Genomic DNA, 27,617 nt, shown 5'->3' with positions numbered 1-27,617 from the left:
CCCCCCCCCAAGAATTATCATCGTATTTTTCCAAAATTGCTACAGTCATTTCACCGGTTTATTTACATTCTAAGCGGAAATTATTTTGTTGGACGTTTTGTGTAAAGTTTTTGTTTATCGGATTTGCAAAAAATATAAATAAAAATGCTCCGTTTCTCAAAATCCAGTGAATGTGGATAGGATAAAACAGTTATTTAACTCAATCTTGTCGTACATGACTTATAGCCGACTCGGTGCTACGCACCTCGTCGGCTATCAGCTCGTACGACTCGATTTTGTGGAATAACTGTTAATCATTCTTCATTATCCTTATTACATCAAGCCATAAAAACTCACTGATGGTGTGTGTCCTTGAAGATACTCATCTGACCTCTGCAAAAGTTTACACTAGTGAATTTGCTGCATGCTTTTTTTGTGTGTGTGTTTGTGTGTGTGTGTGTGAGAGAAATTCTTATCCACCATCTGCTGTGTTTTGATGAATGTTTGTTTGAATCCTTTGTTTTATATTTATGCACCAAAGCCTTTCAGGATATGTAAGGAATAAAACATGACAAGGCATGCTTTTTGTACTAAAATATTTAACAATCAGGTTGATGCTGTTTGTTTTACAATAACAGCACCTCAGTGTTATTGAACTTGTACCACATTATTGCCAATGACTATACGTAAATTATATAATTTTCATAAATGAAAGAATGACACAATATATATTTTAATTATCGCTACATGTCATGGTGAAATGCCTGTGAAATAAGTTACTTCCTATTCTCACTTAGGCCTGCATTATAGCAGCTATAAATAGTCATTCCCTCACCAGTCTCTTATCATGAAGCAACATATCGTGTTGCAGAGAAACCTGAAAACGCAAAACTGTCGGTCTTGAAGACGTTCCCCTTTTCTAAAAACTAAAAGAACAGCTTTACCTCTGACTGTTCTAAACCACTGACGCAGGACGCTCCTTCCATCAATGTTAAATAAACGTCTCAGCACAGAAATCTTCACCATTATCGCAATTATACGTTTACGTGGGGAATTTGCTATACAAGTCGGTTTATTTGTATAGCGTGTTTTAACAGCGGACATTGTCACAAAGCAGCTTTATGGAGAATTAAAGACTTTAAACATATGAGCTAATTTTATGTCTGATAAATTTATTTATCCCTGAAGAGCAAGCCTGTGGTGACGGTGGCAAGGAAAAACTCCCTCCAAGAACACGAGGAAGAAACCTTGAGAGGAACCAGACTCAAAAGGGAACCCATCCTCATCTGGGTCATGACAGATAGCATGATTATAAATAATTTGCTTCTATAATAGTGTCCTGTAGAGTCACAAAGTACAGCTGTGTCACCAGGAAAATCATTATAGTTTTAACATGAAGTCTGTTTTGTTGAAGTTATAAACTGTGCATTGATGGAAACTCGAGTGCAAAACTGTTCATGACAACGGCAGTCCTAAAGTTAGCATGGTGATTGTAGTCCTCAGCCATCATAGCAAAACTAAGTGTCCAGAGCGTCTTCCAAGTGCGTCTTTCGACTGTCCGTATGGGGCCGTCCTGTACAGGAGCGATGTGATGCGACTCCAGCCAGACGTAGGGCATCAGGATGGATCAGGCAGGTCTGAAGTGCAGAAGAGGTCAGCACCACTGGTGTCTCAGAATCGGCTTGTAATGAGAACGAGAACACGCGGGTTGTTGGGTATGCCCTGTCATCTAATGGTTAAGAACAGTATACGTCTTGTGCTGACTGCAGGCAGGGACTTGGGCAAGACTAACCATGACAGCATAAGCAAAAAGGAGAGCCAGAAGGTAACCTGGGACATAAAGCAGCCAGCCACTACACCGTCCACAAACCCGAGTGAGAGTAATGGGGGGGTGACGGCATCCATACATCCCAGTTTACCAAAACACTCTTGACCACTTTCACATTACCAACTAAAACAACACGGTGTCACACACTGACTGTAATCTTTCAAATTGAAATCTCCCTAGGCGGCATGGTGGTGTAGTGGTTAGCGCTGTCGCCTCACAGCAAGAAGGTCCGGGTTCGAGCCCCGTGGCCGGTGAGGGCCTTTCTGTGCGGAGTTTGCATGTTCTCCCCGTGTCTGCGTGGGTTTCCTCCGGGTGCTCCGGTTTCCCCCACAGTCCAAAGACATGCAGGTTAGGTTAACTGGTGACTCTAAATTGACCGTAGGTGTGAATGTGAGTGTGAATGGTTGTCTGTGTGTCAGCCCTGTGATGACCTGGCGACTTGTCCAGGGTGTACCCCGCCTTTCGCCCGTAGTCAGCTGGGATAGGCTCCAGCTTGCCTGCGACCCTGTAGAAGGATAAAGCGGCTAGAGATAATGAGATGAGATCTCCCTAGAACCTTAAAGTGTCAAAACTAACTAAACCAAAGCTTAAAGAAATCTGCAAAGCCTTTTCTGTGGACTTCAAGAAATCAATCGGTAAAAAAGCGCTTGTAAATATCGTATCGAATGCTTTCAACATATCTGCTTCGGGTGACCGTCATCAGCCTTCTCAGTCTGTCAACACGGGTGTTCTAACAATTACTGGCCTACAGAAATTAAAAGATCGGCAGAAGAGCTTTGAAAGATCGACACTGATCATAGAACAGGGGTGGGCAATTTTTTTTTTTTTTTCCATAGGGCCACATGAGAAACAGAAAATTTTGTGGAGGGCCGGACCATAAGGCTGAACTAAATTCTGCATAATATTAATTGTATTTCTTTATATAAAGCAATAAATATTGTTTTTACAAGCTGCTAAGACTGGTAAGAGTATGGAAAAAATGAGGTTGCCTTACAAAAAATGTCATTTATTCAATCAAATTTCCCAAAACAATGGTTAACAAAATGTGAACGTTTTGTACCTTTTTTTTTTAGTCACATTCACCCCAAAACACAATAAAGACATCACAATATTGTCTTTCTACTCCAAATATCAAGCAAGATACATCATATTATAATAATGATGCCCACATTTGTAGTCTAATCACCGCATTTGGTGTTTTTATTTGTTCAGTGAGAGAAATCTAGTCTCTGTTGGTCTTTAACGAGTGCATCAAAGTCAGGTTGAATGTCTGAGGTGGGGATGCGAAGCACAGCTGACAGATGATCATCAGTCCATTCGGTGTAGGTATCAGATCTACAGATCGGCTCGGGCTCCGGTGCCTGCTGCTGACATCACACTATGTGGTTGGCTGGACCGTTTGAAGGATGACGTACAAGTTTGTGGTTGGTCTGGACAAATTACGGAAGTAGTTATCGCGGGATTAGGTTTCGTGGGATTTCATGTCATGTTCATGTCGCGCGCATTGCGTTTTTGTTGAACACAACTTCAAAATAAAAGCAATGCACATTCAGTCCATGCATGAGGTAAAATTAGAAAATACGTTTATTTTGTAATTTCTAATTAACCTTACGCGGGCCGGTCAGAATGAATCAAAGGGCCGGATGCGGCCCGCGGGCTGGAAAATGCCCAGGTCTGTCATAGAAGAATCCACAGTGAAATTGCTTTTGCTGGGTGCTGGTTATGACGAGAAAGCCGTAAGAAAATACAAAACTCTTTGCGCATGGGAACTCAAGCACGGAATTCACTCAGTCGAGTAAGTACTGTAAACGCAGCGTATGCTACCGGATTACGACAATCTTTGGGCTGTTAGAGGAAGCTGTTAGGACTACAGGGTCAAATACATTTGATCTGCCTACATAAACACTAAAAAGGGAAGGACATGTAAGTTTACTCACACTGCATCATTTGTGCTTTGTTTTGGGAGCTGATTTTTCAATAAAGTTGTTCTTTGACTTGTCCTTGTTTTTTGGTTTTCGCACTTTTTATGACTAAACACAAAGACAGGGGCTGTAGCCTTCGTGACCTTGGATCATCAGACTTCACTCCTCCACTGAAGTGTGTAGAACAGTCGTGTGTTGTCTGTCGATGTAAAAATTTTGATGGCGAATTCTGTCTAATCATGCTTTTCAATGCTTGGCTTATTTAGTTATTCTATGAAACAAAATCAGGAAATGTCGTCCCCCCCATGTCAATTTGAAGAAATGACCGAGGTTATCTGACTTGGTAAACAAATAAAATACCTGGTTAGCCCCCAATGTGCAAAGCATTATGGGTATGTGAAAGTAGTCGATGCCTGAGGACCTTCCAGATCTACTCCTTTACCTGATAAAAAAGTATTAACAAAAGGCTTGACTAAAAAGAGATGTTTTCAGCCTAGACTTAAACACTGAGTCCCAAACACTACTTGGAAGGGTATGAGTTGAAGCAATAACCTGTCGTGTGAAAGTGTGGAGTGTAACTTGGTTGCAAAGTGGGGGGGGAATTAAATTTTGAAGTTTTGTCTTTTTTGGTGCAGTCTGTTGACTTCTGGAGCTGCAGTTGAGCCTTAAAAAGAAATGAAAGCATTCATTTTAAGTGTGAATTGTATTTTATTAGGCATTTAACACATTTTATTTACTGACTTTAATAAAATGTTATAAAGTTTTAAATTTGGTTTCTTATGAATTAACCAGAACTTCTCAAATCACTGTGATTTATCAATAAAATCTTCTACAAATTCCTGTAATAAAACCAGAAACCTTAAAGGAGAACTGAGGTCATTTTTAAACTTGCTTTATTTCTTAATTAACGTGTTATTCAATTATATTTTCGGTTTGAGTAACCTTATATCGTGACTCGTATTGGCAACTAATTGCAATTAAATATTATACTTATCAGCCTATTCGGTTTTTAGCCACGTTGAATTTAGTTTGTTTGGTCCACGGCAGGCGTCGCTTATCCGTGCGATCTTCATGAGACTTTGAAACGTGAAGTGTCAGCCAGGTGTCAGTGCCGCCATTTTGAAAACTGTTTTCCAAATGAAATGTTGCACAAAAACAAGTTTAAATGATGATTACTGCCTACTTTCTTCAAACTTTCCTGATTGCTATCAAAACAAACAAAACTTCCAGCTTGATTACGTCAGCTAGAGGTCTGCGCGGGACAGAATTTTCAGTCCCGCTCCCGCATTGTGCAGTCCCGCTCCCGCAAAGAATTATGATTTTCAGTCCTGCTCCCGTCCGCAAATCCCGCATGATGCAGACGTTCGCGTTATTTCTCACAAAAGTTCTTATCATTGGCTTGGGGAATTAAACATGCTGAGCTCTCCACTGACCGATCCTTCACCTAGCGCACGTAGCGAGGGTGCGCGTTGCCAGGCGGCATGCGCAGCTGAGGCTTTACAAAGATACCCAACACACCTACCAAAATCTACAGTGGATATTAAGAATATTGCACATAGCTTATGTCACTCCTCACATTTACATTCTAGGAAATACAAGTAGGCCTATAAGAAATTAATATAATTTAAAGACACCGCGTAATGGTGCCCTGCCCCCTACTTTGAGTGGATTTGAGCATAAATATCTACAGCTCACGTTCAGGGGTGCGTTTCCCAAACAACCAACCAAGTTAGCATTAAACCAATATGGTACGATGCAAGTTTGAACTAACTAACATCCAAAAAAACGACTGTTTCCCAAAGCTGTAGTTCCAACTTGGTCTGAACCAAGTTGATTTGAACCAACACAGTTCAAACCACGATGTTTTCAGATGTGTTCGGATGGTCTCGTTTATTGTCGGAATTCAGAGAAACAACCCGAAGTTGGCTGACCGTGCGAACAGCATTTCACCATTAAATGACCGTTAAGCCAAATTTGGTGCGTCCATAATCTTCCCCTGATGCTTGCAGCTTGGTGTAGATGTTAATTTAGACTAATATAAAATTGCAATACCCCTCATTTGGAAATCACGTGTAAACAAAAGGTGTCTCCATAAATTAAAGCATTATATACTAGTTTTGGCTATAAGGCTATTTGCCCTGATTAAAAATAGCTAAGCAAACTGCTGTGAGATGGCACAGATAACGTTATGTAGATCTACATGTTGTGTATTTATAGGTGGCATTGTTAGGTTTATTGTAAGTTTATTGTTTAGACTGCCATTCTGCTGACACATTCCACGTTGAGCGCTGCATGCACTCATGATTGACAGCTCTCACTTTGCGCACTCGCACTCCCACTTCCGAGAATGAACAGGTGAATGTGCATTCTCTTTGCGCACTCGCACTCCTCCCACTTTCTTTTTAAAGCAGCACTTACTTCTGAAGCACTGTGAGCTTCACTAAAGGAGCTCTGCTCTTCTGCCATGATCGGAGATCTCAAACACGGAAGAGCGGAAAGGAATCGGAAACGTACGCGAGATTAGACCACATCTGCAAATTTAGGCATCTTAAAATGTTTTTATTAATGCCAAATAAAATATCCAGCACAAATTATATATGATCGACATAAATTAATAATTTATAAATTTTATTTTAAACACGTTTTTATTTTTTTTTTTTTTTCACTTTAATTTTTATTGAAAATTTTCTTTACAAAGGAGGAACAACTCAATAATAAATTACAACAAGTAAGAACACGTTCAGAAATATAACAAATGGGAGTCTCTTTACGTATAATCTGTCCATATTCTTTTTTCTTTTCCTTAATCAAGTTTTTTAGTTTTGTCGTTGTTCAGTGATAAATATTGTCCATCTCTTCCATTTCTCTTTGAATTGGGCTTCCTGTAGCCTCAGGCGGTGTATCATTTTTTCCATTATGTATATTTCCTCAACCAGGTGAGTCCATTGATCTTGAGTGGGGGTGTCTTCCCTTCCCCATTTCTTCGTGATGGCTTTCTTAGCTGCTGTTAGTAATATTTTTACCAGGTATCTATCTTTCGGTCTAAACACGTTTTTAGTTAGCGGGACTGCAGCTTATCACCTTTCCCGCCCGCTCCCGCATTGTGCACTCCCGCATTGTGCACTCGCACCCGCAGTGAGCTTTCAAAATTTGTCCCGCGCCACACTGCTTTGCGTTGGGTCCCGCGGGACTCCCGTGGGAGTGCAGGGCTCTAATGTCAGCATTCGAAAGAGGGCACGCGCGTCTTTTGACAACGTTGGCAGATGTTGGTCACTTTGATTTCCGCTGTACATTTTACTTCCGTCCTACGATGTCTCGCACAGGTCTCAACGAATCTTGTTTACGGCCATTGCTTTGACATATGGACTGATATATTACATAGCGTATTTCAAACACTCATCACTTGCTATAGCAGTGACAAAATAGCTATCAAAAATGCATTCCTGTATTTAATAAAATGAATAGAATTTTGATGATAAATTTGCCTTCAGTTCTCCTTTCTAGTGCATGTAAGACAAAAAAACAAAATACAAGTTGCTGCAATCAAGTCCTATTACACAGAATAAATCTTTACTATATACAACGAAGATAACAAATGAGATTCAGCCGACTCTGAAGATTAATATGAAATGTATACAACTAAAAAAAAAAAAAAAAGATACCTTTAGCAAGTTTTGATTTTACGAAATATATATAATGCAAGTACATTACATCACAATGTTTAGGAGTCATTTTGATTGTTAAAAAGGGCAATAAACAGGAGTTAAAAATAAGTGAAATTAAGTTACAAATGAAAGGAAATTTTCCTGTAGTGACTTGAAATGTAAATACTGAAAACAATCCAACAAAAATTCAATAATAATGGTAGTTTATGAAAGTACTATTTTAAGATGATGTAAATCTTAGCGAATGAGAAACCAATTGAAACCGAAAGAGTGAAAGAGATGATCATGCCGTTACCATGGGAACAGTCTTTGTATGTGTGTGAGACTGAGGAAGGGGACAAGTTTTATATTTCATCTAATTTAGGTCATATAATATGGCAGTGGGCACATAGGAAAGTGTAAAGTATAACACTTCTGACGATGTTTATCAGGCTTGCATGATTAAAAAAACTCGCAAAAATATTGATCTAAATACACGACCTACTCATTCTAAACCTGCTGAGCTTCGCCGGCGAAGCTCTCAAAACTCGTAGTATTTTGCTTCCATTCAAGTCTCGTTTCGAAGTCTGACCAATAAGAGCGTTACATTTTTGGTGGTAAATTTGATTTTCTCGATTTAACTTCCGTTTATGGAAAGCACGTGCGCCGGGCACGCCCTGGGAAACCACTGACGACAGAAATGCTTCACAAAAATTACTTCACAAAATAACAAAATTTCACAAAATTTTGGTTTGAACGGGTTAGTATAAAACTTGTAGGCCGTGTTTGGGGATTTATGGCCGTGTTTTTTGAGAATTGGCCGTGTAAAACCCGCTAGCTAAGACCAGTATAATGGTAGGGGAAGCGTTGTTAGAATGAGTCCATTTAATAAAAAGCTTTGCTTTGCCTGGCTACAGGAACTACTGTCAGATTTACTGTTTAAAAAAAAATAATCAACACTTTTTTTTTTTTTTTTTTTAAATCAGGTTGAAGAATTCCGCAGTGCTGTGGTATAATTGAATGCAATGCAGCTCAGTTAAACTGAAGTCATGAATAATAACCAAATTATCCTACACACTGTGTGTGTAATATATTTTGGTGCAATACTGCATTCATATAGCATTAGGGGTTTTTTTTCTTTTTTTTTTTTAAATAAACAAAGCCTTAATTTATATGTACAAAGTTGTACTGTTGTATAAATCGTATAAACCTCGACCTCTATCACCAGAATGAAGCAACCTCTGTGCTGATGAGGGAAGCATACACCTAGAGCTTCTTACCACAGCAGCCATGTGGGAATAGCAAGAACCAAGTTTCGAAATATCTTGTGTTTGAAGCTGAGATGGCTTCAAAGTAGATGGATACATGAAGCTGTCTAGTGAAAGATTGCGCAATCTGATGCTGTGACCCTGGACAGAAAATCTCAAACTTTGTGCTGTCTGCTTAAGACCAGAGAGCAGCTCCAGACACACACACACGCATGCACACACACTCGCTTTGTGTGTGTCTGCACCTTAGTGGATAGTAGTATGACCCTGAGCAATGTCTATAGAAATCAATAAGCACATGGTGAATAGTAACAGGAGCCCGTATTAGGATGAGTAATAGGATGAACGGCAGGTGAGATGGCGGTTACATTGTTTTCCCTGCTGCCTCTCTGACTGCGATGACACTCTATCTCATTTTCCTTCCCTCAGTCCACACTAGCCCATGCAATCTAATTCCAATGAATTTTTAGTGAAATCTAATGGAGACATAGGTTAATGGGGAGGGTTGGTCTTTGAAGCCCCCCCCCCTGTCTTTCAGCAAAGTAGAAAATAAACCTTATTGCTGAGTTTTAGTCATGTAACATTTCTTAGCGGTTTTACCGGAAGTGAAATAGCTGGTGGTCTAAACGGCTGCCGTAGTGCAAACAACTAGCGATAACTTATCAGCATATGCTTGTAATCTAGAAGCCACTGCTCAGTTTAGATATATTCAGAAGATTGCTATGTGCAATGGAATCGACCCGTACAGTCTGGGAAAGAAGGATTTGTCATACGATCTCGAAAACTACCCTTCAGTCGAGTTCCCCGACATCTCAAACTATCTGGTGTTGCAGGCATCCTTCTACACCGCAAAATGGATGAAAGCGTAGAAAAGAGTATGAAGGCTTACAACCTTTTTTTTTTTTTTTTTGTATGTAGCTGGATAAAGGACCTCGGTATCAAGTCGCTGCCGAATGAATCCTGTATTGTTTTTGCCCGTGTAAGTATGTGGGTTTGGGGGTGTCATGGCTCAGTTGGATAAGGTGCCATACCGGGGACCCGGGTTCGATTCCAACCAGAGGTCATTTCCTGATCCCTCCCCGTCTCTCTCTCCCGCTCATTTCTTGTCTCTACACTGTCCTATCCAATAAAGGTGAAAAAAGCCCCCCAAAAATCTTAAAGTATGTGTTTTTTTTTTTTTAAAGCTTTTCGTTCACGTCTTTACAATGAAGCGCTGCAAATTGAAGTGTAAACAAACCACAGTTGGCTTGATTCTCACTTGTGTTGGCTCTTATCTCTCAGGTAAATCATTCACAAAGATCATCAGAAACCCCTTTAAAGACCTGGATCTTAGTTAAACAAGACGGAGACGTGATCACGGCGCGTTGTAACTGTGTGGCTGGGGAAGAATTTTGTCGCGACCTTCATGCATATGGACTTTGTGAGGAGTAAACAAAGAAACAGCTGGGGACTTTAGCGCCTTGTGACTTAAAGTACCGTAAAATAACGACACGTAGCATGAAAACTACTTGGGGAAACACTAAAGACATAGCTGAGAGGGGAGATACAAAGCTTTTCACCAAGTGATCACTGCAAACTCGAGCATGCTTCGACTCGGTTCCCTTCGATTTCAGTGAGCAGTTCAAAAGCCACCTTTCTCGACTTCTTTTTGTGAAATCCTGTGTTCGTTCACTTTTTTTTTTTTAAATTAGTTCACGGGGAACCCTGAAGAAACTTTTTTTTTTTTTTAATCAGTTTCATGGTTTGATCGATTCGAGCAACTTAAAACAACGCAAGCGTAAGGCGTTTTTCATGCAAGCAATGCACCTTCTCCGTACAAACGCTTTGTCAACTCGGCTTTGGTAGACCACCAGCTAAAGTTTTGAATAACTAATGAGGCGGATGTGACGTCACGTGAAACCCAGCAATTGACACAATTTTGGAGAGAATTCTGAATAACATTTCAGGACCATTTCATAATGGCACAGTGTCAGTCAAGGACAAGAGTCTGTCATGATGATGATCTCGTCTTTCCATCAGTTGCCTTTACCTTACAACCCTTCCGTGTTTCTATGAATGATATTCCAATGTGGGGGGGTTGGGGTGCGAGCAGGAGTTCACAGCAGCCGAGCGAGCCGACTGGCATTCAAAGTCGACTGGCATTGAATTTAAAGGTAATTCTTGATAATTGGATTTCAAATCGCATAATGGTTTTGGTGTTTAAGCTCTTCCAATTAATATCATCTAATGCTGTCTTTTCCTCCTGCTTGTCCTGCAGTGCTGGTGTTAGTCTTTATACACACAGGACACAAGGTCAAGAGTCTCCTTTTAAACTAGGTTTCCTGTTTCCCAAGAGAGGCCAGAGGTGAAAATTTCCTTTCATAGGTGTTGTGTTGTATCCTACCATCTTATATCTGTCAGAGATTCTCAGTTTCTGCCCACAGTAGCCCCTGGCTTTCCTTTATTCTCCCACAGTGGTGTAGCCAGGAATTAATTTCAGGAGGAGATGAGGAAATATGCTAGATAAAATCACTGCATGATCTATACAGTTAAATTTAAGTGTGATGTACTTGTGCGTCTTGGATGGATGATAAACAGCAGTAGTAATGGTGATGGCACAATTTTTTTTTAAATTAAATTATTTAAGGTATAATCTACTGTCACCAGTCTTGCAAAATTAATAAGGTTGCCATATAATTAGACAGTTTCACTGAAAATCATAAAAATAAGATGCAAGTAATGGGGGGAGAAATTACAGATTTTATTTTTTCAAAGCAGATCTGCCCTTCTTTTGCTCCTCATGCCGGAAACCTCCAGTGCGTCACAGACTCGGCTTTATATCTTTGCACTCCGTGTAACCAGCTGGCATTCAAAGATGATGATTATTTATTTATTTATTTATTTATTTTATTTTATTTTTTTTTTTGGGGGGGGGGGGGTGGTATGATCCTGATTGGTTAATCCTGTTTCTCATAATAGCAACACATTTAAAAAAAAAAAAAAAAAAAGTGTTTTAGCAAAGTAAGGGATGCATTCATTGGACATTTGGATTGCAATGATTACTTCGTTGACCTTTTTATATACATCATTACAGTGTAATTGTTATGCAAAACCATGTTATTTGACAGGTAAATAATCCGCTGTGTGTTACGTTAACCATGCACGAATAAGCATTTAGAACGGTCATAAAATATGTACAACAGTATTACACACACAGTCCAGTTGGAACTGTATTAATAAATCATGGCGTGCAAAGTAGTTCTCTTATGATCATTTATGTTGGGTCCTTTCTTAAATAGCTACAGGTTGGTAAGTGTGTGTTGGAGCGGTTGACACAACACCGTGAACCTGAACATGCTTGACACTTACTGACGCTTTCTTTAACACTAACTGAGAGGAAAGTTTATTTTACTTCCACATGCTCCAAACCGGAACTAAAATACCTGATTCCTGGTGATTACTAGTGAAAAATGTAATGATTCAAAAGAATTGTTCTAAAGAAGAAGCAGTAGCCTTTTTGTCACATGTACACTCTTGTGCATTTATGCAGTGAGCAACAAGCACACACACATACAGAACAAAACAAAATCTACCTTGGGTTGATGAGCAAGTTTGGGGCTTAATGCGTCAAAGGGATCATGCACTGAAAATTGCACTTAACTCTGGATTAGCATGTGACAGGAGAACATTTCAACAGCTACGTAACAAAGTGGTTAATGACTTGAGGAAGGCTAAAGCTAATTTCTTTATTAATATTATAAATGAATCAAAAGGGAACACAAGGAAAACATGGAAAAATATCAATAGAGTACTTAAGAAAGACAATAATAAAAAATATACTGAGTATGAATTGCTAGTGCAGGGGACCCTTATAAGGGATAAAGTCCAAATTTCCTCTATGTTCAATGACTATTTTATTAACTCAGTCTATGATCTTGCATTAGGTTTTGGTGCAAGAGAGAAAACCATTACACTAGTGAAAGATGATATGTCATCCTTTAGCATGTCAGAAGTGTCAGAAACCTCTGTAACTAAAATCCTAAGGCAGTTAAATTCTAAGGCAAAAGATATTTTTGACTGTGATTGTGCATTTGTCAAAAAATACGCAAATATACTCTGTACCCCATCACCCACTTGGTCAATTTATCCATTACAGAAAGTTATTTTCCTGTTGCCTGGAAGACAGCAGTAATAACCCCCATTTTTAAATCTGGGGATGTTACCAACGTTACCAACTATAGGCCTATTTGCATTCTTCCCACCATCTCTAAAGTAACTGAAAGAGTTGTGTGTAACCAGTTGATGGCCTACTTAGAAGACCGTTTCCTGCTGCATCCTATGCAGTTTGGATTTAGGAAAAACCATTCAACAGAAACGGCCCTCTGTTACTTTATAGAACAAATAAAATCTAAGCTTGATGGAGGTGGTGTAGTTGGTGCTGTCTTCCTGGATTTCAGGAAGGCATTTGACACAGTTAATCACAATGTTTTGTTATCTAAACTCTCACAGCTTGATTTTTCTACTACCGCTTTGACATGGATGGAATCATATCTAGACTCTAGAAAGCAGTGCACAAGAATTAATGGCACATGCTCCACTCTGTCCAATAGCACAACTGGAGTGCCACAGGGATCAATTTTAGGACCAATTTTATTTAGCTTATATATTAGTGATTTACCTTTGGTTTGCCCAGATGTTCAAATGCAAATGTATGCAGATGATAGTTATTTTTGTTCATGCCAAAACCAGAGAACAAGCTGCACTAAAACTTACCTCAGCCTTAAACAAGGTGTCAGATTGGCTGACACACAACTGTCTTACTCTCAATGTGGGCAAGATAGTGACCATGTACTTTTCCATCAAGAGGTGTGATGTAAGCCAGCAACCTGACATCTTTGTTAAGGGAGAGGCCATAAAAACTGTTGATAACTTCAAGTATCTGGGTGTTATCATTGATTCTAATTTGTCTTTTAAAACGCATATCAAGAAGATATCCAAATGTGTTAGAGTTAGTTTAGTAAATTTTAGGCATATTAGACACCAGTTGCCACTGTCTGCTGCAAAATTGTTCCTACACTCAATGATCTTTTCACATCTGTCATACTGTTGTACAAGTTGGTCACAGGCAGGTGTGACCACCATAAAACCATTAGCCTCTCTTTACAAAATGGCTTTAAAGATTTTGGACAAAAAGCCAAGATATTACCATCATTGTGCTATTACCGTATTGGCTCGAATATAAGACGGTGTTTTTGTTGTAAAAAATAGCTCTTAAAAAGGGGGGTCGTCTTAAATTCGCGGACTAGACAAAATGCCGCCAAAAACGAAAGTGAAAGTGAGGACAGTGAGAGTGAGCAAAGTGAGGCTGCGGATCTCTGTGCTGAGTAGCTGTAATTTAGCAAACTACCCTTTCCATTGTTTCAGTTGTTTATTATTGTAAACCTTAATGTATTGTTTAATGCATTGTTTAAAGCATTTGCACTGTTCTGCAAATTTATTCCATATACCCGTAGGCTATGGGAAGTTAATGCATTGACATTCTGAAGTTTATGAACTTTTCAATCTAAACCTGACAAATTTGCTGAATTAATGCAATTTAAATGTTTTAATTTGGCTTGTCTAGTAGCCTGCAGTTTAGCCTCTTTTTTTTTTTTTTTTTTACTTCTATGAAAAGTGTTCACGGAAATGAGACTGAAATGACCTCTATTTAAATGTGAAAAACAAAAGCCTCTAATTTTAAACAGAATTTTGAAATAAATACGCTTTTATATGAATGAACATTTGGTCTTCAAAAAACTTTTTCCCCAAAGATGAACTTGGAAAAGGGGGGGTTGTCTTACATTCAGGGTCGTCTTATATTCGGGCCAATACGGTATATCAAAATACAATATGCTGTCCTTTGAGAGTTTTATTTGTTTTGCTAATATGTGTTTATTGTATAAACTTTTCCATGATCTTGCACCATCACCTTTTAGGCAGTGTATATCACTGTGCAGAGACAATTTAAGAGTTTCAAGGTCCTCTGTGAGAGGTGATTGCTATATGGGTTATAGGAAAACTTCCTTTGGTCAATCAGCTTTTTCTGTTAGTGCAGCTGAAAAATGAAATGCAATTCCAGTTCACATTAGAAACAGTGCAAGCTTTAGCCAGTTTAAATTATCATTAAAGGTATGGCTTAAGGCTAATCAAATATGTGATCATTAATCAGTGTGCTGTTTTATAGTAAGTATTGTGAAATGGTATGTGTATTGTTTTATATGACGATGTCTATTGTTGTATGTGTGTTGTTTTTATGTGATGTGATAGTATATGTTTTTTATATGTTTTTTATATGTTTTAGTATGATGCATGTTTTAGAATGCTGTTACTATTTTAGTGTGTACTTCATATTGGCAACAGTAAGTCATGTGTGTATGTTTGTGTTTTTATAGCTCCCTGCCCAGGGACCACAGATGCAAATTAGCTTTCTAGCTAACTCTGGTACTAGCGATGTCTTGTACATGGTCCCTGTCAAATAAGCTACTAAACTAAACTAAGTGGGCAGCTATGCTATCGTGCCCAGAGCAGTTGGGGCTTGCTCAAGGGCACTTCAGCCATGGATGTTTTCCTGCTGGTCCAGAGAATTGAACCAGCAACCCTTTGGGCCCAAGGCTGCTTTATTAACCTTAAGGCCATGGCTGTCCCCATAAACAGTACATGGCGGCATGGTGGTGCAAGTGCAGGTTTGTTGCCTCACAGCAAAAAGGTTCTGGGTTTGAACCCCACGGCTGAACGGGGTCTTTTTCTATGTGGAGTTTGCATGTCCTCTCCCCCCCCAAATGCCTGTATGGGTTTCCTCTGGGTGCTTCGGTTTCATCCCACAATCCAAAGACATGTATATTTAGGTCAACTGGCTAATCTGAATTACCCATGAGTGTGAATGGTTATCTGTCCATCTCTGTTAGCCCTGCGATAGATTGGTGACCGGTCCAGGATGTACCCCGCCTCTTGACCTGAAGGCAGCTGGGATTGGCTCCAGATCCACTGCAATCTGCAATGGATAAGTGGTATACATAATAAATGAATAAGCAGGACATTTATTTGCGATGTTTGTTGCTGGTTAATAAGGTTGCATAATTCATTTTTGTATTGCAGCTTAACAGTTTGAACCAGGGTATCATTTTTGTGGCTACTGCCTCATAGAGGTGAAGCGAGGCAGTAGCCACTATGTCATCGTGTTGTAAGAACAAGTGTAACAATAGCGCACTGCGCATACGCGTAAGCATGGCACTCGCCAGAACGGCGAATCGTGATCTTGCGATACGAACAGTTGATCTCGCGTTATCAAAGGTACGCAAGAACGAGTAGCGAAGTCATCGTGTTGTAAGAATGAGTGTAACAATAGAGCAACTTTGTAACCAGTCAGCAATTATCCTGGTCAAGTTTGATTACCCGTTCTACTTCTTGATAAACTTCGGAACCAATCAGAACCAGAAACGAAATAAGAGAAACCTCGTTATAACTTCATAGTATCGGAAGATAATCAGCAGGTAAAAAGATAAACAAAATTCACCTTGTGGTTCGCCAAGGCTACTGATTCGACATCAAGTAAGTGGTGTTTATTTTAAGAAAATGTACCTTTTGATTATCACAGCTTTTGTTTGGTCCTTCTGAAAGGTCAAATGAAAGGTTTTGTAAGGTGTTTGAGTTTTTTGCCAGATATATTGAAAAGCCGATATCAAACATCTGCGATTTTGCTTTAATTTTTAATTTTTTTTTTTTATTTTAGTCTTTACACTACCCTTGTGAAACCAAATGTGCTCATTAGTACTAAATTATGCTTCTAAGACAATTCACGAACAAGTGCTTTCTTACTATTTTGAAAATATAGTTCACAGCACTGTATTTTGAACAAAACACAGTAAACAAAATTGGTAACCAAAATACTACAAGCCCTGATGCTGCTCACAGCTTGGTGATGCTTGCAAGAGATGAGGGGAGTATCACTGATAGCATATGCATGCTATATTGACTGTATGGACATGGGGCCATCCTTAAAAAAAAAAAAAATCCGTTTCCTGTCCACCGGGTGAGCAAAAAAATTTTCAGTAGGGAGGGAGGGATTTTTTTTTTAATTATTATTTTTAGATAGATAGATAGATAGATAGATAGATAGATAGATAGATAGATAGATAGATAGATAGATAGATATGGATGGATAAGAAATCGCAATGCTGTTTGCTTTTTCTTTCAGTACTTTATTACAAAAGCAGACACATTTAATAGAATGACAGTTTAATCAACTGAAACTTGTACAAAAACTTTATTTGCTACAGACACAGTTTTTAAATCTGTCCAGCCAACCTGCATTAGTTCCGTAAACGTGTTTTTTTTTTTTTTTTTTTTTTTTGTTCAGTTCCGTTCTCATTTTGAATAGATCTATTAGGTTCTCCTACAGATCTGTCAGGGTCATTAACAAAGTAGGTAATGAATTTCGCATAACAAAACTCAAAAGCTGTTTGTAACGTCTCGGATGGATCAAGATCAAATGAATTTTCCAGTAACGGTTTGTGATGGTCCGACACACGGACTTTTTGTAGTTCTAAATCGACCGTTAGGCCTAGTCCGGATGAAATTACACTGTTAAAATGATCACTGAATGATTTGTTTTTTCTGAATCTTTACTATTTTGTTGTTCGCTAGAATACCATTTTGCAATTTCACACTTAAGCAAATGTTTGAAAACTCCAAATCTCCTTCCTTCATGGTGGCTGCCATTTTTTTTTTTTTTTTGTGCCGCACGGCGCATGCGCAGAGCTGATTTGATTCTATATTCTGCGCGGAACGCGTAAATGTCAAGTTTGATTTTAGATTTACGAACCCGAAAAAAATGTCGAAAAACCGGCGTTAAAAAAAAAAAAATTCAACAGCACAAACGGCACTCACCCGGCCGGTGGACCGGAAACAGAACGTTTTTTTTTTTTTTTATAATGGCCTGGTATCAGAAAACTTTATAAGTAGTAGCCACATGTACCCATAAGGTACCTATTTTTGTTTGTTACATGCAAACTTTCAAGATCAGTGCTTTATTAAATGATGTAATTTCCAGTATAATGCTATAAAACTGTTTTAAAAGAAAAAAAGTATAAACGCAGAATAAGGGTTTTTGTTTATTGCGGGGTTTGTGCAGGAAAATGGGGGCTGCGATAGTGAGGTGAGAAAGCGAGTGCAGGCAGGGTGGAGCAGTTGGAGAAGGATTTCGGGAGTCATTTGTGATAGGAAAGTCCCAGCAAAAGTGAAAGGTAAGATGTATAAGACAGTAGTGAGACCAGCTGTGATGTATGGATTGGAGACCGGACCCTTAACGAAGGGACAGGAGACAAAGTTGAAGGTGTCGGAGTTGAGGATGTTAAGGTTTGCGATGGGAGGTTGGACAGGATAAGGAACGAGCACATCAGAGGGACAGCAGCACATGTGGAGAGCTTGGGAATTAAGCTAAGAGAGATGAGACTGAGATGGTACGGGCACATCCTGAGAAGAGATGCAGAGCATGTGGGAAGGAGAATGTTGAGGATGGAGCTGCCAGGCACACGAAAACGAGGAAGGCCAAAGAGGAGATACATGGATGTGGTGAGAGAGGGCATGAAAGTGTCAGGTGTGATAGAGAAGGATGCGGAAGACAGGGAGCAATGGAGACGAAAGATCCGCTGTTGCGACCCCTAATCAGGAGCAGCCAAAAGAAGTAGCTTATTGTGGGGCTCCAAAATTAGTCTTTCTCCTTTTTTTTTTTTTTTTTTTTAAGATATTTTTTGGGCTTTTTTCACCTTTATTGGATAGGACAGTGTAGAGACAGGAAATGAGTGGGAGAGAGAGACGGGGAGGGATCGGGAAATGACCTCGGGTCGGAATCGAACCCAGGTCCCCGGATTTATGGTATGGCGCCTTATCCACCTGAGCCACGACGCCCCCATTAGTCTTTCTCTTTTGACTGTCCTGTATTTTGCGCTGTTAGATACTGTAGAAGCGCTCCAAATTGCGAATATGTGCAGTGAATAATGAATACATGTGTAACATGTGAACCTCTGTAGAGCAAGTTAGTGAATCATTTTCTACATTCCTTTGGGTGTTACCAAGTTTCCACATGTTGTAGTAGATCTGGATCTAGGAAAGTGTCTGATTGTCTGACCATGTGATTTGTATCCAAGTAAAACTAGAGTACTTTCTTCTTATTTGGCTTGCTCTGAAGATCGGTTGGTTGATGATGAAGTGCAGATTTATTTGCCTTCAGGTTTTGTAGTACTTCTGTGAGAATGGGATTTTCCCACACAGGCAAGTGTGTGTTGTCAAAACAGAGGAATTTCTCCTCGAAGCAATTCCATAAGCAGTGTTCTTGGCCAAAAGGAGTCATTAATCTCCTCCAGACAATAACTTCTCAATAGTATGGTCACCACCATAAGTAAACCTACCAGTGTTTACACGCAGTTAAATTGCATAGCCCGTGTATGTGATCCTTACAAATAATACCAACACATCTGATGGGTCTAATAATAGCTTTCGAAAATGATCTTTTATATTACACTTGCTTGAATGCATGCAACTGGGAGACAAATTGCAGGGGAAAACTGGTGGTTCTGTTATGCTGTGGAGACCTTTCTGGTTTGGATTTTTCAGAGTTTGGGTTTTATGGCTTGGGTACACAAAGTTATTCTGACTAATCACCTGTATTCTATGGTGGGGTGGAACATTTCTGTCCTGATGTGAGAGGTCTCTTCCAGTGTGACAATGGCATCATTCACAGGGCATGAGAGTACATTGAAATGGTTTGAGTATGAAAATTATGTAAATCATATGCAGTGGACTTTACAGCCACCAAATCTCAACCTAGATATTTGTAGATAAACTGGTATGTTGTACTTTACCTTATTATATACTGTTATAATGTACCTAATTACTTATCTATTATACATACTGCTACCGGTATATACACTACCGTTCAAAAGTTTGGGGTCACTTTGAAATTTCCTTATTTTTGAAAGAAAAGCACTGTTCTTTTCAATGAAGATCACTTTAAACTAATCAGAAATCCACTCTATACATTGCTAATGTGGTAAATGACTATTCTAGCTGCAAATGTCTGGTTTTTGGTGCAATATCTCCATAGGTGTATAGAGGCCCATTTCCAGCAACTCTCACTCCAGTGTTCTAATGGTACAATGTGTTTGCTCATTGCCTCAGAAGGCTAATGGATGATTAGAAAACCCTTGTACAATCATGTTAGCACAGCTGAAAACAGTTGAGCTCTTTAGAGAAGCTATAAAACCGACCTTCCTTTGAGCAGATTGAGTTTCTGGAGCATCACATTTGTGGGGTTGATTAAATGCTCAAAATGGCCAGAAAAATGTCTTGACTATATTTTCTAATAATTTTACAACTTATGGTGGTAAATAAAAGTGTGACTGTAGCAGTTCGTATGGGTGGGTGGAGCACAGAGGACGGCAGGACAGAGATCGGGTTCAAAATAGCGTTTATTGCTCTACTTTTCAGTGTAACAATCTTTACTGATATAGACGCACACACGACTGGCGTCTTGTTCGGGGATGAGCTCCCCTCTGCTCTCTGCTCTCCCTCTTTAAATAGGGCGCGGTCACTGGGAAGACACACACAAACAGACGTTAATTGACATCAGGTGTAGCGATTCTGCCACTTACCTTCCCTGACTCCGCCCTCCTGTCACAGACCGGCGCTTGACCACGCCCCCACTGCCACAGTGACTTTTCATGGAAAACACAAAATTGTCTGGGTGACCCCAAACTTTTGAATGGTAGTGTATACTAACTTAATATTATATATCGTATACGATCACACTATTACATATACTATATGTACTGATAGCCCTGTGATGACCTGGCGACTTGTCCAGGGTGTACCCCGCCTTTCGCCCATAGTCAGCTGGGATAGGCTCCAGTTTGCCTGCGACCCTGTAGAACAGGATAAAGCGGCTAGAGATAATGAGATGAGAATGAGATATGTACTGATGTATGCTTTAACTATGCCCATCATGTAATATATACTATGCTTTTTATCTACCATATACAGTGCTCAGCGTAAATGAGTCCACCCCCTTTGAAAAATAACATTTTAAAAACAATCTCTCAATGAACACAATTTCCAAAATGTTGACAAGACAAAGTTTAATATAGCATCTGTTTAACTTATAACGTGAAAGTAAGGTTAATAATATAACTTGCATTACACATTTTTCCAGTTTTACTCTAATTAGGGTGGTGCAAAAATGAGTACACCCCACAACAAAAACTACTACATCTAGTACTTTGTATGGTCTCCATGATTTTTAATGACAGCACCAAGTCTTCTAGGCATGGAATGAACAAGTTGGGGACATTTTGCAACATCAATCTTTTTCCATTCAACAATGACCTCGTTTTACAGTAATGACCGGATGCTGGATGGAGAGTGATGCTCAACTTGTCTCTTCAGAATTCCCCAAAGAAAATAATTTCTTTACACCACAAAGGTGAAGGCTACAAGATCATCAGCAAAGCTTTACTTATCAGTCAGAATACTGTAGCGAAAGTGGTACAAAAATTTAAGAAAGCTGGAACTGCAATCATCTCACAGAGACATCCAGGTCGTCCACCGAAGTTAACACCTCAACAGGAGCGTCTTCTGATGAGAAGGGTTGAAGAAAATCGGCATGCAAGTTCACTGCAGTTATCTAAAGAAGTAGAAAGCCAAACTGGGGTGACTATTTCCCGTGACACAATACAGCGTACACTGCAGAGGAATGGCATGCATGGATGCCATCCACAAAAGAAGCCTCTCCTAAATCCCAGGCACAAAATAGCCCGCCTAGAGTTTGCCAGGTCCCATGCTGACAAAGATGAAGACTACTGGGACTCAATACTCTGGAGTGATGAGACCAAGATAAATGTTTTTGGAACTGATGGCTTCAAAATTGTGTGGCGTCGCAAAGGTGAGGAATACAAAGAAAAATGCATGGTGCCTACAGTGAAACATGGTGGTGGCAGTGTCTTTACGTGGGGCTGCATGAGTGCTGCTGGTGTCGGGGAGCTGCATTTCATTGATGGCATCATGAATTCAGATGTATTGCTCTATACTGAAAGAGAAGATGCTACCATCACTCCGTGCCCCTGGTCGTCGTGCACTTTTCCAACATAATGATCCTAAACACACATCTAAGGCCACTGTTGGATTTCTGAAGAAGAACAGGGTGAAAGTGATTCAGTGGCCAAGTACGTCTCCTGATCTGAACCCAATCGAACACCTATGGGGAATTCTGAAGAGACAAGTTGAGCATCACTCTCCATCCAGGTCATTGTTGAAGAATGGAAAAAGATTGATGTTGCAAAATGTCCCCAACTTGTTCATTCCATGCCTAGAAGACTTGGTGCTGTCATTAAAAATCATGGAGGCCATACAAAGTACTAGATGTAGTAGTTTTTGTTGTGGGGTGTACTCATTTTTGCACCACCCTAATTTGAGTAAAACTGAAAAATGTGTAATCTAAGTTATTATTAACCTTGCGTTCACGTTATAAGTTAAACAGCTGTTATATTAAACTTTGTCTTGTCAACATTTTGGAAATTGTGTTCATTGAGAGATTGTTTTTAAAATGTTACTTTTCAAAGGGGGTGCACTCATTTATGCTGAGCACTGTACCACTAAAGACACTGCACATGCATGTAACTGTCCACAAAATATTTGCACTGCTCATTACACTCTTATTTGCACTGTGACTGGTTACTGCCAACTGCACTACCTCCCACACTGAGAGCTGTATATTCTATTCTTGCTCTTATTGGTAATGCTTTATTTCTTTTGGTATTTTGTATTTTAGTTTTTTATACGTATAATGCTATTTAGTTTTTGTATTGATCTTGTGCAATGCGGGAATGTTACTGGATACCTTGAATTTCCCTCTGGGATTAATAAAGTACCTACCTACCCACCCACCCACCCACCTACCTACCTACCTACCCACCGACCCACCCACCCACCAGGATGAAATTGACTATATTTTCATTTTATTTTTAACAGTTTAGGAATGTTATTAAGGCCCAGTCCCACAATACCTATAACTGTAATGATGGCTATAACACCCACCCACCTACCCACCCACCTACCTACCAACCCACCCACAAGGATGAAATTGACTATATTTTCATTTTATTTTTAACAGTTTAGGAATGTTATTAAGGCCCAGTCCCACAATACCTATAACTGTAATGATGGCTATAAATAAATTGGTCCCCTGCAGTTTGTGGTTGGTGGTCACACCAGACCAATAATGATACCTATAGCCCAGGCCTGGGTTTATCTGTATGGGTGACATTGCTTCTGGAGTGATTTTTCCAGGCCTGGACCTGATCCGATAAAACATCTGACCAATCAGGTAATTGTTTATATGTGACATTGTCTGAGTACGTGCTGTTTTTCCTGGGCACCTTTGTACATCTTTGTTGCATCATGAAGTCCTGGAATACGGATTCACGGAAAATAAAAAGGATAATACAAACCACGGATCTTTTATTCACGGATGTGATTTTTCCATGAAATATCAATAGTAAATTAATTAAACGTATAAATGCAGGTAAGAGATTTTTAATTATGAACTTCGGCATTTAATTGTTTTTAGGCTTCTTAATTTTATCATCTGTGATGCATGATCTGTATTAAATCTGTAAACAGTCTGTAATATACTGAAACGTCCGTGACCAATCTGTAAATTAATAGCATCCGTATTACCATTCAGTATTTTGTATCCTTTTTGTGATATTTCTGTAATCTGTGACCTATCCGTATTTTGTCAACCACTGAAGTATGTACATGGGTTGGTTTGAAGTCCAAGCTGTACAGTATGACCTGGAATAATGTGCTACTACTTGGGGGGGGACTTCCATGACTATTCCTAAGTTGCATGCAATTATTTCCCCGAATGGCAGGACCAAGTGATGATATAGTCGGGATTATAGTTGTGGTGTGACTGCTCCAGACTGGAACTAAATTCAGGCAGAGGTATAGTTATAGTTATCCTTGTTGTGGGACCGGGCCCTTACTATTACAGGCATTGAGCAGACACTCTTATCCAGAGCGATGTATAGCATACCCAGAGCAGTCGGGGGTTAGGTGCCTTGCTCAAGGGCACTTCAGCCATTCTTTGAACCGGCGGTCTTTTGGTCCCAAAGCTGATTTTCTAACCATTAGACCAAGGCTTCCCCATGTTATGTTGGGACTGAAGAGAGATTGGAAAGGTTATAAAAGTGGTTCTGTTCCAAATGAGATGTTTTGTGACCGGACTGAGCATGTGGTCTGGTCCCAAGTTTAAACGGCCATTATTGCAACAGGGTCATCAGTTGGCAAGATCAAATGATCATGCACCTTTGCCATGGTGGCCTTCATCTGGAAATGTTTACCCTGATTGTTTTGCTTCATTTGCTCTTTGCTCGCTGTGTGTGTGTGGCCACCTGGCTCTGGTTTTTCTGGGAAACACTCACTGTGGCTCTCGGTGATTTGGATTCAATGTTGGCTTCATTTGTCAGGCTGGACAGCGTTAGCAAGACAGCTCTGATGGCTTTCCTGTTTGTGGCCCTGACTCTGCTGTGCCATGTTGCTCTTTTGATCTTGGAGATGTAGCATTAGCTAGGAAATGTGGTTCCAAATTAGATTTCATGTGACAAAAGGAAATACGTATGGTGTTCTATCTATATATACTAGCCTTTGGAGAGTGGAAAATGTCGGAGTCTGTATTTATGGCTGATTTGCCCGAAGGTCAGATATCTTTATCCAGCACAGATCACTGCTTCTTTTGGGAATGTTTCAGTCTAGAAACAACTTCCTGTGTCTCATGTTTGTGGGATGATGTCATTAAGTTTTATGCAAGCTGTGGTGTGTGCGTGTGTGCATGAGTAGGGGGTGGAGTGTTGTAAGATAGACTCCAGCTGTCTGCTGTTTCAATTCATACACCAACACTGTTCTCTTTGTTCTTTTCACAGTTACGGGAAAATCGTATCGACGAAGGCCATCCTGGATAAGACGACAAACAAATGCAAAGGTGTGTATGTTCCACCCTGTCCTCAGCAAGCACCAGTCTGTGCATTTTTTTTTTTCCAACTCTCATCCACTGAAAGCTAAATAAATGCTTGTAGAATAAACTAAAGTACAGAATGCAAACCCGTGCCATATGGTGTGTGCAGTTTGAATGTACAACATTTATTTTATGCAGGTAACACTTTCTTTTCTAATATGCTGGGAAGGTCTTGTGTGTAGTGTAGTGTTCTATTTTAAGTTAATGCAAGCAATCTTTCAAAAGTGAGTGCTGCAGAAATAACAGCATGCCCTCTGTGTAATGTTTGAATTTGTTTAGCCTGATCAAACATCGGTGCTCGCAGAACTCGGAAAATCTGTACCAGTGCCTGTTTCCATGAGTTATACAGACTTGAGTGCCCTGCTCTGACTCATGACTTCTTGGCTGCTGTGTGTGCACTCACGAGTAGATGTATGAGTCTGTCACTGCTCTGCTATGTGAGGCAGGGTGGATCAGGAAACAGGTCCCCGGGCTTTTAGACTGGGGGGAGGAAGTGTCCTCTTTCCCCACACCCACTGCTGTTATTCCTGCTCTGGCTTTGCTGACTGGGTCAGGCCCTTGGTGCGCTTCCAGGGCGGGGGTGATACAAGAGATGGCGGGAGAGAGATTGAAGGTGGCATAGCTCAGAATTTGGCACAGTTCCTGGGTTTTGGCACCTGTGGAACAGCCAGGCCGTGCTGCACCTTGCCACTGGGATGTGGATTATTTATGCGCCAAGTAATCTCAGCCTGCCTGAGAAGACTGACAAGGGTGTGTGTGTGTGTGTGTGTGTGTGTGTGTGGCGTGCATGAACTGTAATTCTATCCCTCTGTTGACTCTGTGCTCAGCTGCCAACCAAGAGGTTAGATCTCAGTCAGATAGCTTAGTATCTGTCCATAATAGACACTGGAACCTCTGGTGATCCTGTGCTTTACACATCACCATGAACAGTAAACCTACTGAAAGCTCTACTTTCACTTTCTTTGTGTGTAATGTCATGGCTTGTCATTGCAGCTTTCTCAGGCTTTCGTCTAAACGGGGGAACAGGGGCGCTGCGCCCTCTTACTCTCGGCGTGCGCCCCCTTACCGACTCCGTGAAAACATCCCAGCAACACTACGTGACAATGTGTCTGATCATCAAATACGTTATAATTGCTCCAAAAATATTCCAGTCATAGTAGATACACCGCCAGACGGTGCAAAAACAATCCGAATTGGCGTTTTCCAGACTGAGGCGCCATGTTTAGTTGTTTACTTGTCGCGGCTGCTCTCGCGAGATTTGACATGGGTTACATACAAGGTCAGCTGACTTGTAGAGCGAGATTTCTCGAGACTGAATGACCTTTCACCCACCGGCGCGGGAGTTTGACAGAAGTAGTTCGCGAGTTGTTTTTGTTGACACTTGGGCATTTAAAGATGTCATCCCGCGGCACGAAACGGAAGAAAGCCAAAGACTGTCCAGGGCAGAAGAAGATTACTTCTTTCTTTTTCAATGTTGACAGACAATTTGTTACAATTTCCCTCTCCGATAGCCTCAGAATGTCCCATTGGAGCATTTTTCAAAGGCTTTGCACGGCGGGGGGGGGGGGACAACCGGCGCCATCTCCCTCCCCCCCGCTTCGCTCCCTCGCCATGGTGAGCGCCCTCATACTAAATTTTTCTAGAAAAAACCCTGTTTCTAATTGCATAATGCTCATATTTCACCTCTTTACCTTCATCCCAATGTTAGTAGTCATCATAATCACCTGAAAGAGTGGCTGATCTGGCTGTATTTGCGATTGGGCGTGTTTGCAGTTTAAATATGGCAGTCAGAGGTGACCGAGTCACAGAATACAGCATTATGAGCAACGTCCATGATACGGTATGTGCATCAAGAGATCCTAACTAACTAATGAAAACAGGAGATGAAACTCAAAGCCTTATTGGGTGTCCTGGCACAAGAATTGCGTTTTTATACCCCTGCTCCGAAGGAAAGGGGGGGGGGGTGTTTACTGGTTTACCTCTGTCCGTCCGTATCTCCGTCCATCTGTCAAAGCCCCTTCCCACGCCATGTGGCGCCGATCTCCGTTTCCTTGCCCTCGGCCTCTCGCCTATTACGTAGCTAGGGCTACAGTGGGGGGCAAGTCCTCTGGTAACCGTGAGAGGTCGACTCCCCACTCGCATGTGTATTGCAGCATGCCTTGCCAGACGGCAGTAGGTACCATTTTTATGATGATCTTTGGTATGACCCGACCGTGAGTAGAACTCGCAATCTCCCAATCAAGAGGTGGACACGCTAACCACTAGGCCAACTCGTGGTACTTCCGTCCATCTGAAGCACCCTTTTTCTCAGCAACCACAAATCATAGCCGCTTGGTACCAAACTTCAGCTCGGGGTTCTATACCGTGTATACCGTTTTCAGGTCTGTCGCACATCGACTTCCTGTTTACCAGCTGAATGTATTTATGAAACATGTAGCGTGGATTTACAAAATTTTCGTGTAACTTTTCTCAGCAACTACAAATCACAACTGCTTGATATTTGGTACCGAGCTTCAGCTTGGGGTTCTATACCATGTATACAGTTTTCAGGTCTGTCTCACCTCGACTTCCTGTTTACCGACTGAATGTATTTATGAAACATATAGGGTGGATTTTGACGCTATTTCAAAATGACAGTTTACCAGGATGCTATTTGAAATCCCTGGGGAGAACACTGCTCTTGTTTCAGGGTTAATTATTTGTTGAAGTCAACATTCATAAGTGTCCTATTCCTTTGATTGCTTGCATTCTGATATAAGCAAGAGCAAGGAGTATATGTAAGTGAGCAGTAGCTCACAGTTGATCCTGTTTTTCCTGCTGTGGGAGTTTGTAGCTAATCAGCTCAGAGAGCCCATTCCAGTCTGTAACAGATGTACATTTTATAATGAAACG

General features: G+C 40.4%; 1 protein-coding gene across 3 annotated transcripts in view; it reads left to right on the top strand.

Moving 5' to 3' along the window:
- The window catches only part of LOC132891945 (RNA-binding motif, single-stranded-interacting protein 1), a 132,009-nt gene that overhangs the window by 51,027 nt on the left and 53,365 nt on the right, over nt 1–27,617 (top strand). For all 3 annotated transcript variants that reach the window (XM_060930105.1, XM_060930106.1, XM_060930107.1), the window contains exon 3: nt 24,634–24,692. In XM_060930105.1, the coding sequence (XP_060786088.1) occupies nt 24,634–24,692 (59 nt within the window). The remainder of the gene's footprint in view (nt 1–24,633; nt 24,693–27,617) is intronic.

This window comes from Neoarius graeffei, chromosome 9 (assembly GCF_027579695.1).
Source record: "Neoarius graeffei isolate fNeoGra1 chromosome 9, fNeoGra1.pri, whole genome shotgun sequence".
NCBI classification, from domain to species: domain Eukaryota; kingdom Metazoa; phylum Chordata; class Actinopteri; order Siluriformes; family Ariidae; genus Neoarius; species Neoarius graeffei.
This window is presented reverse-complemented; position numbering and strand designations above follow the sequence as displayed.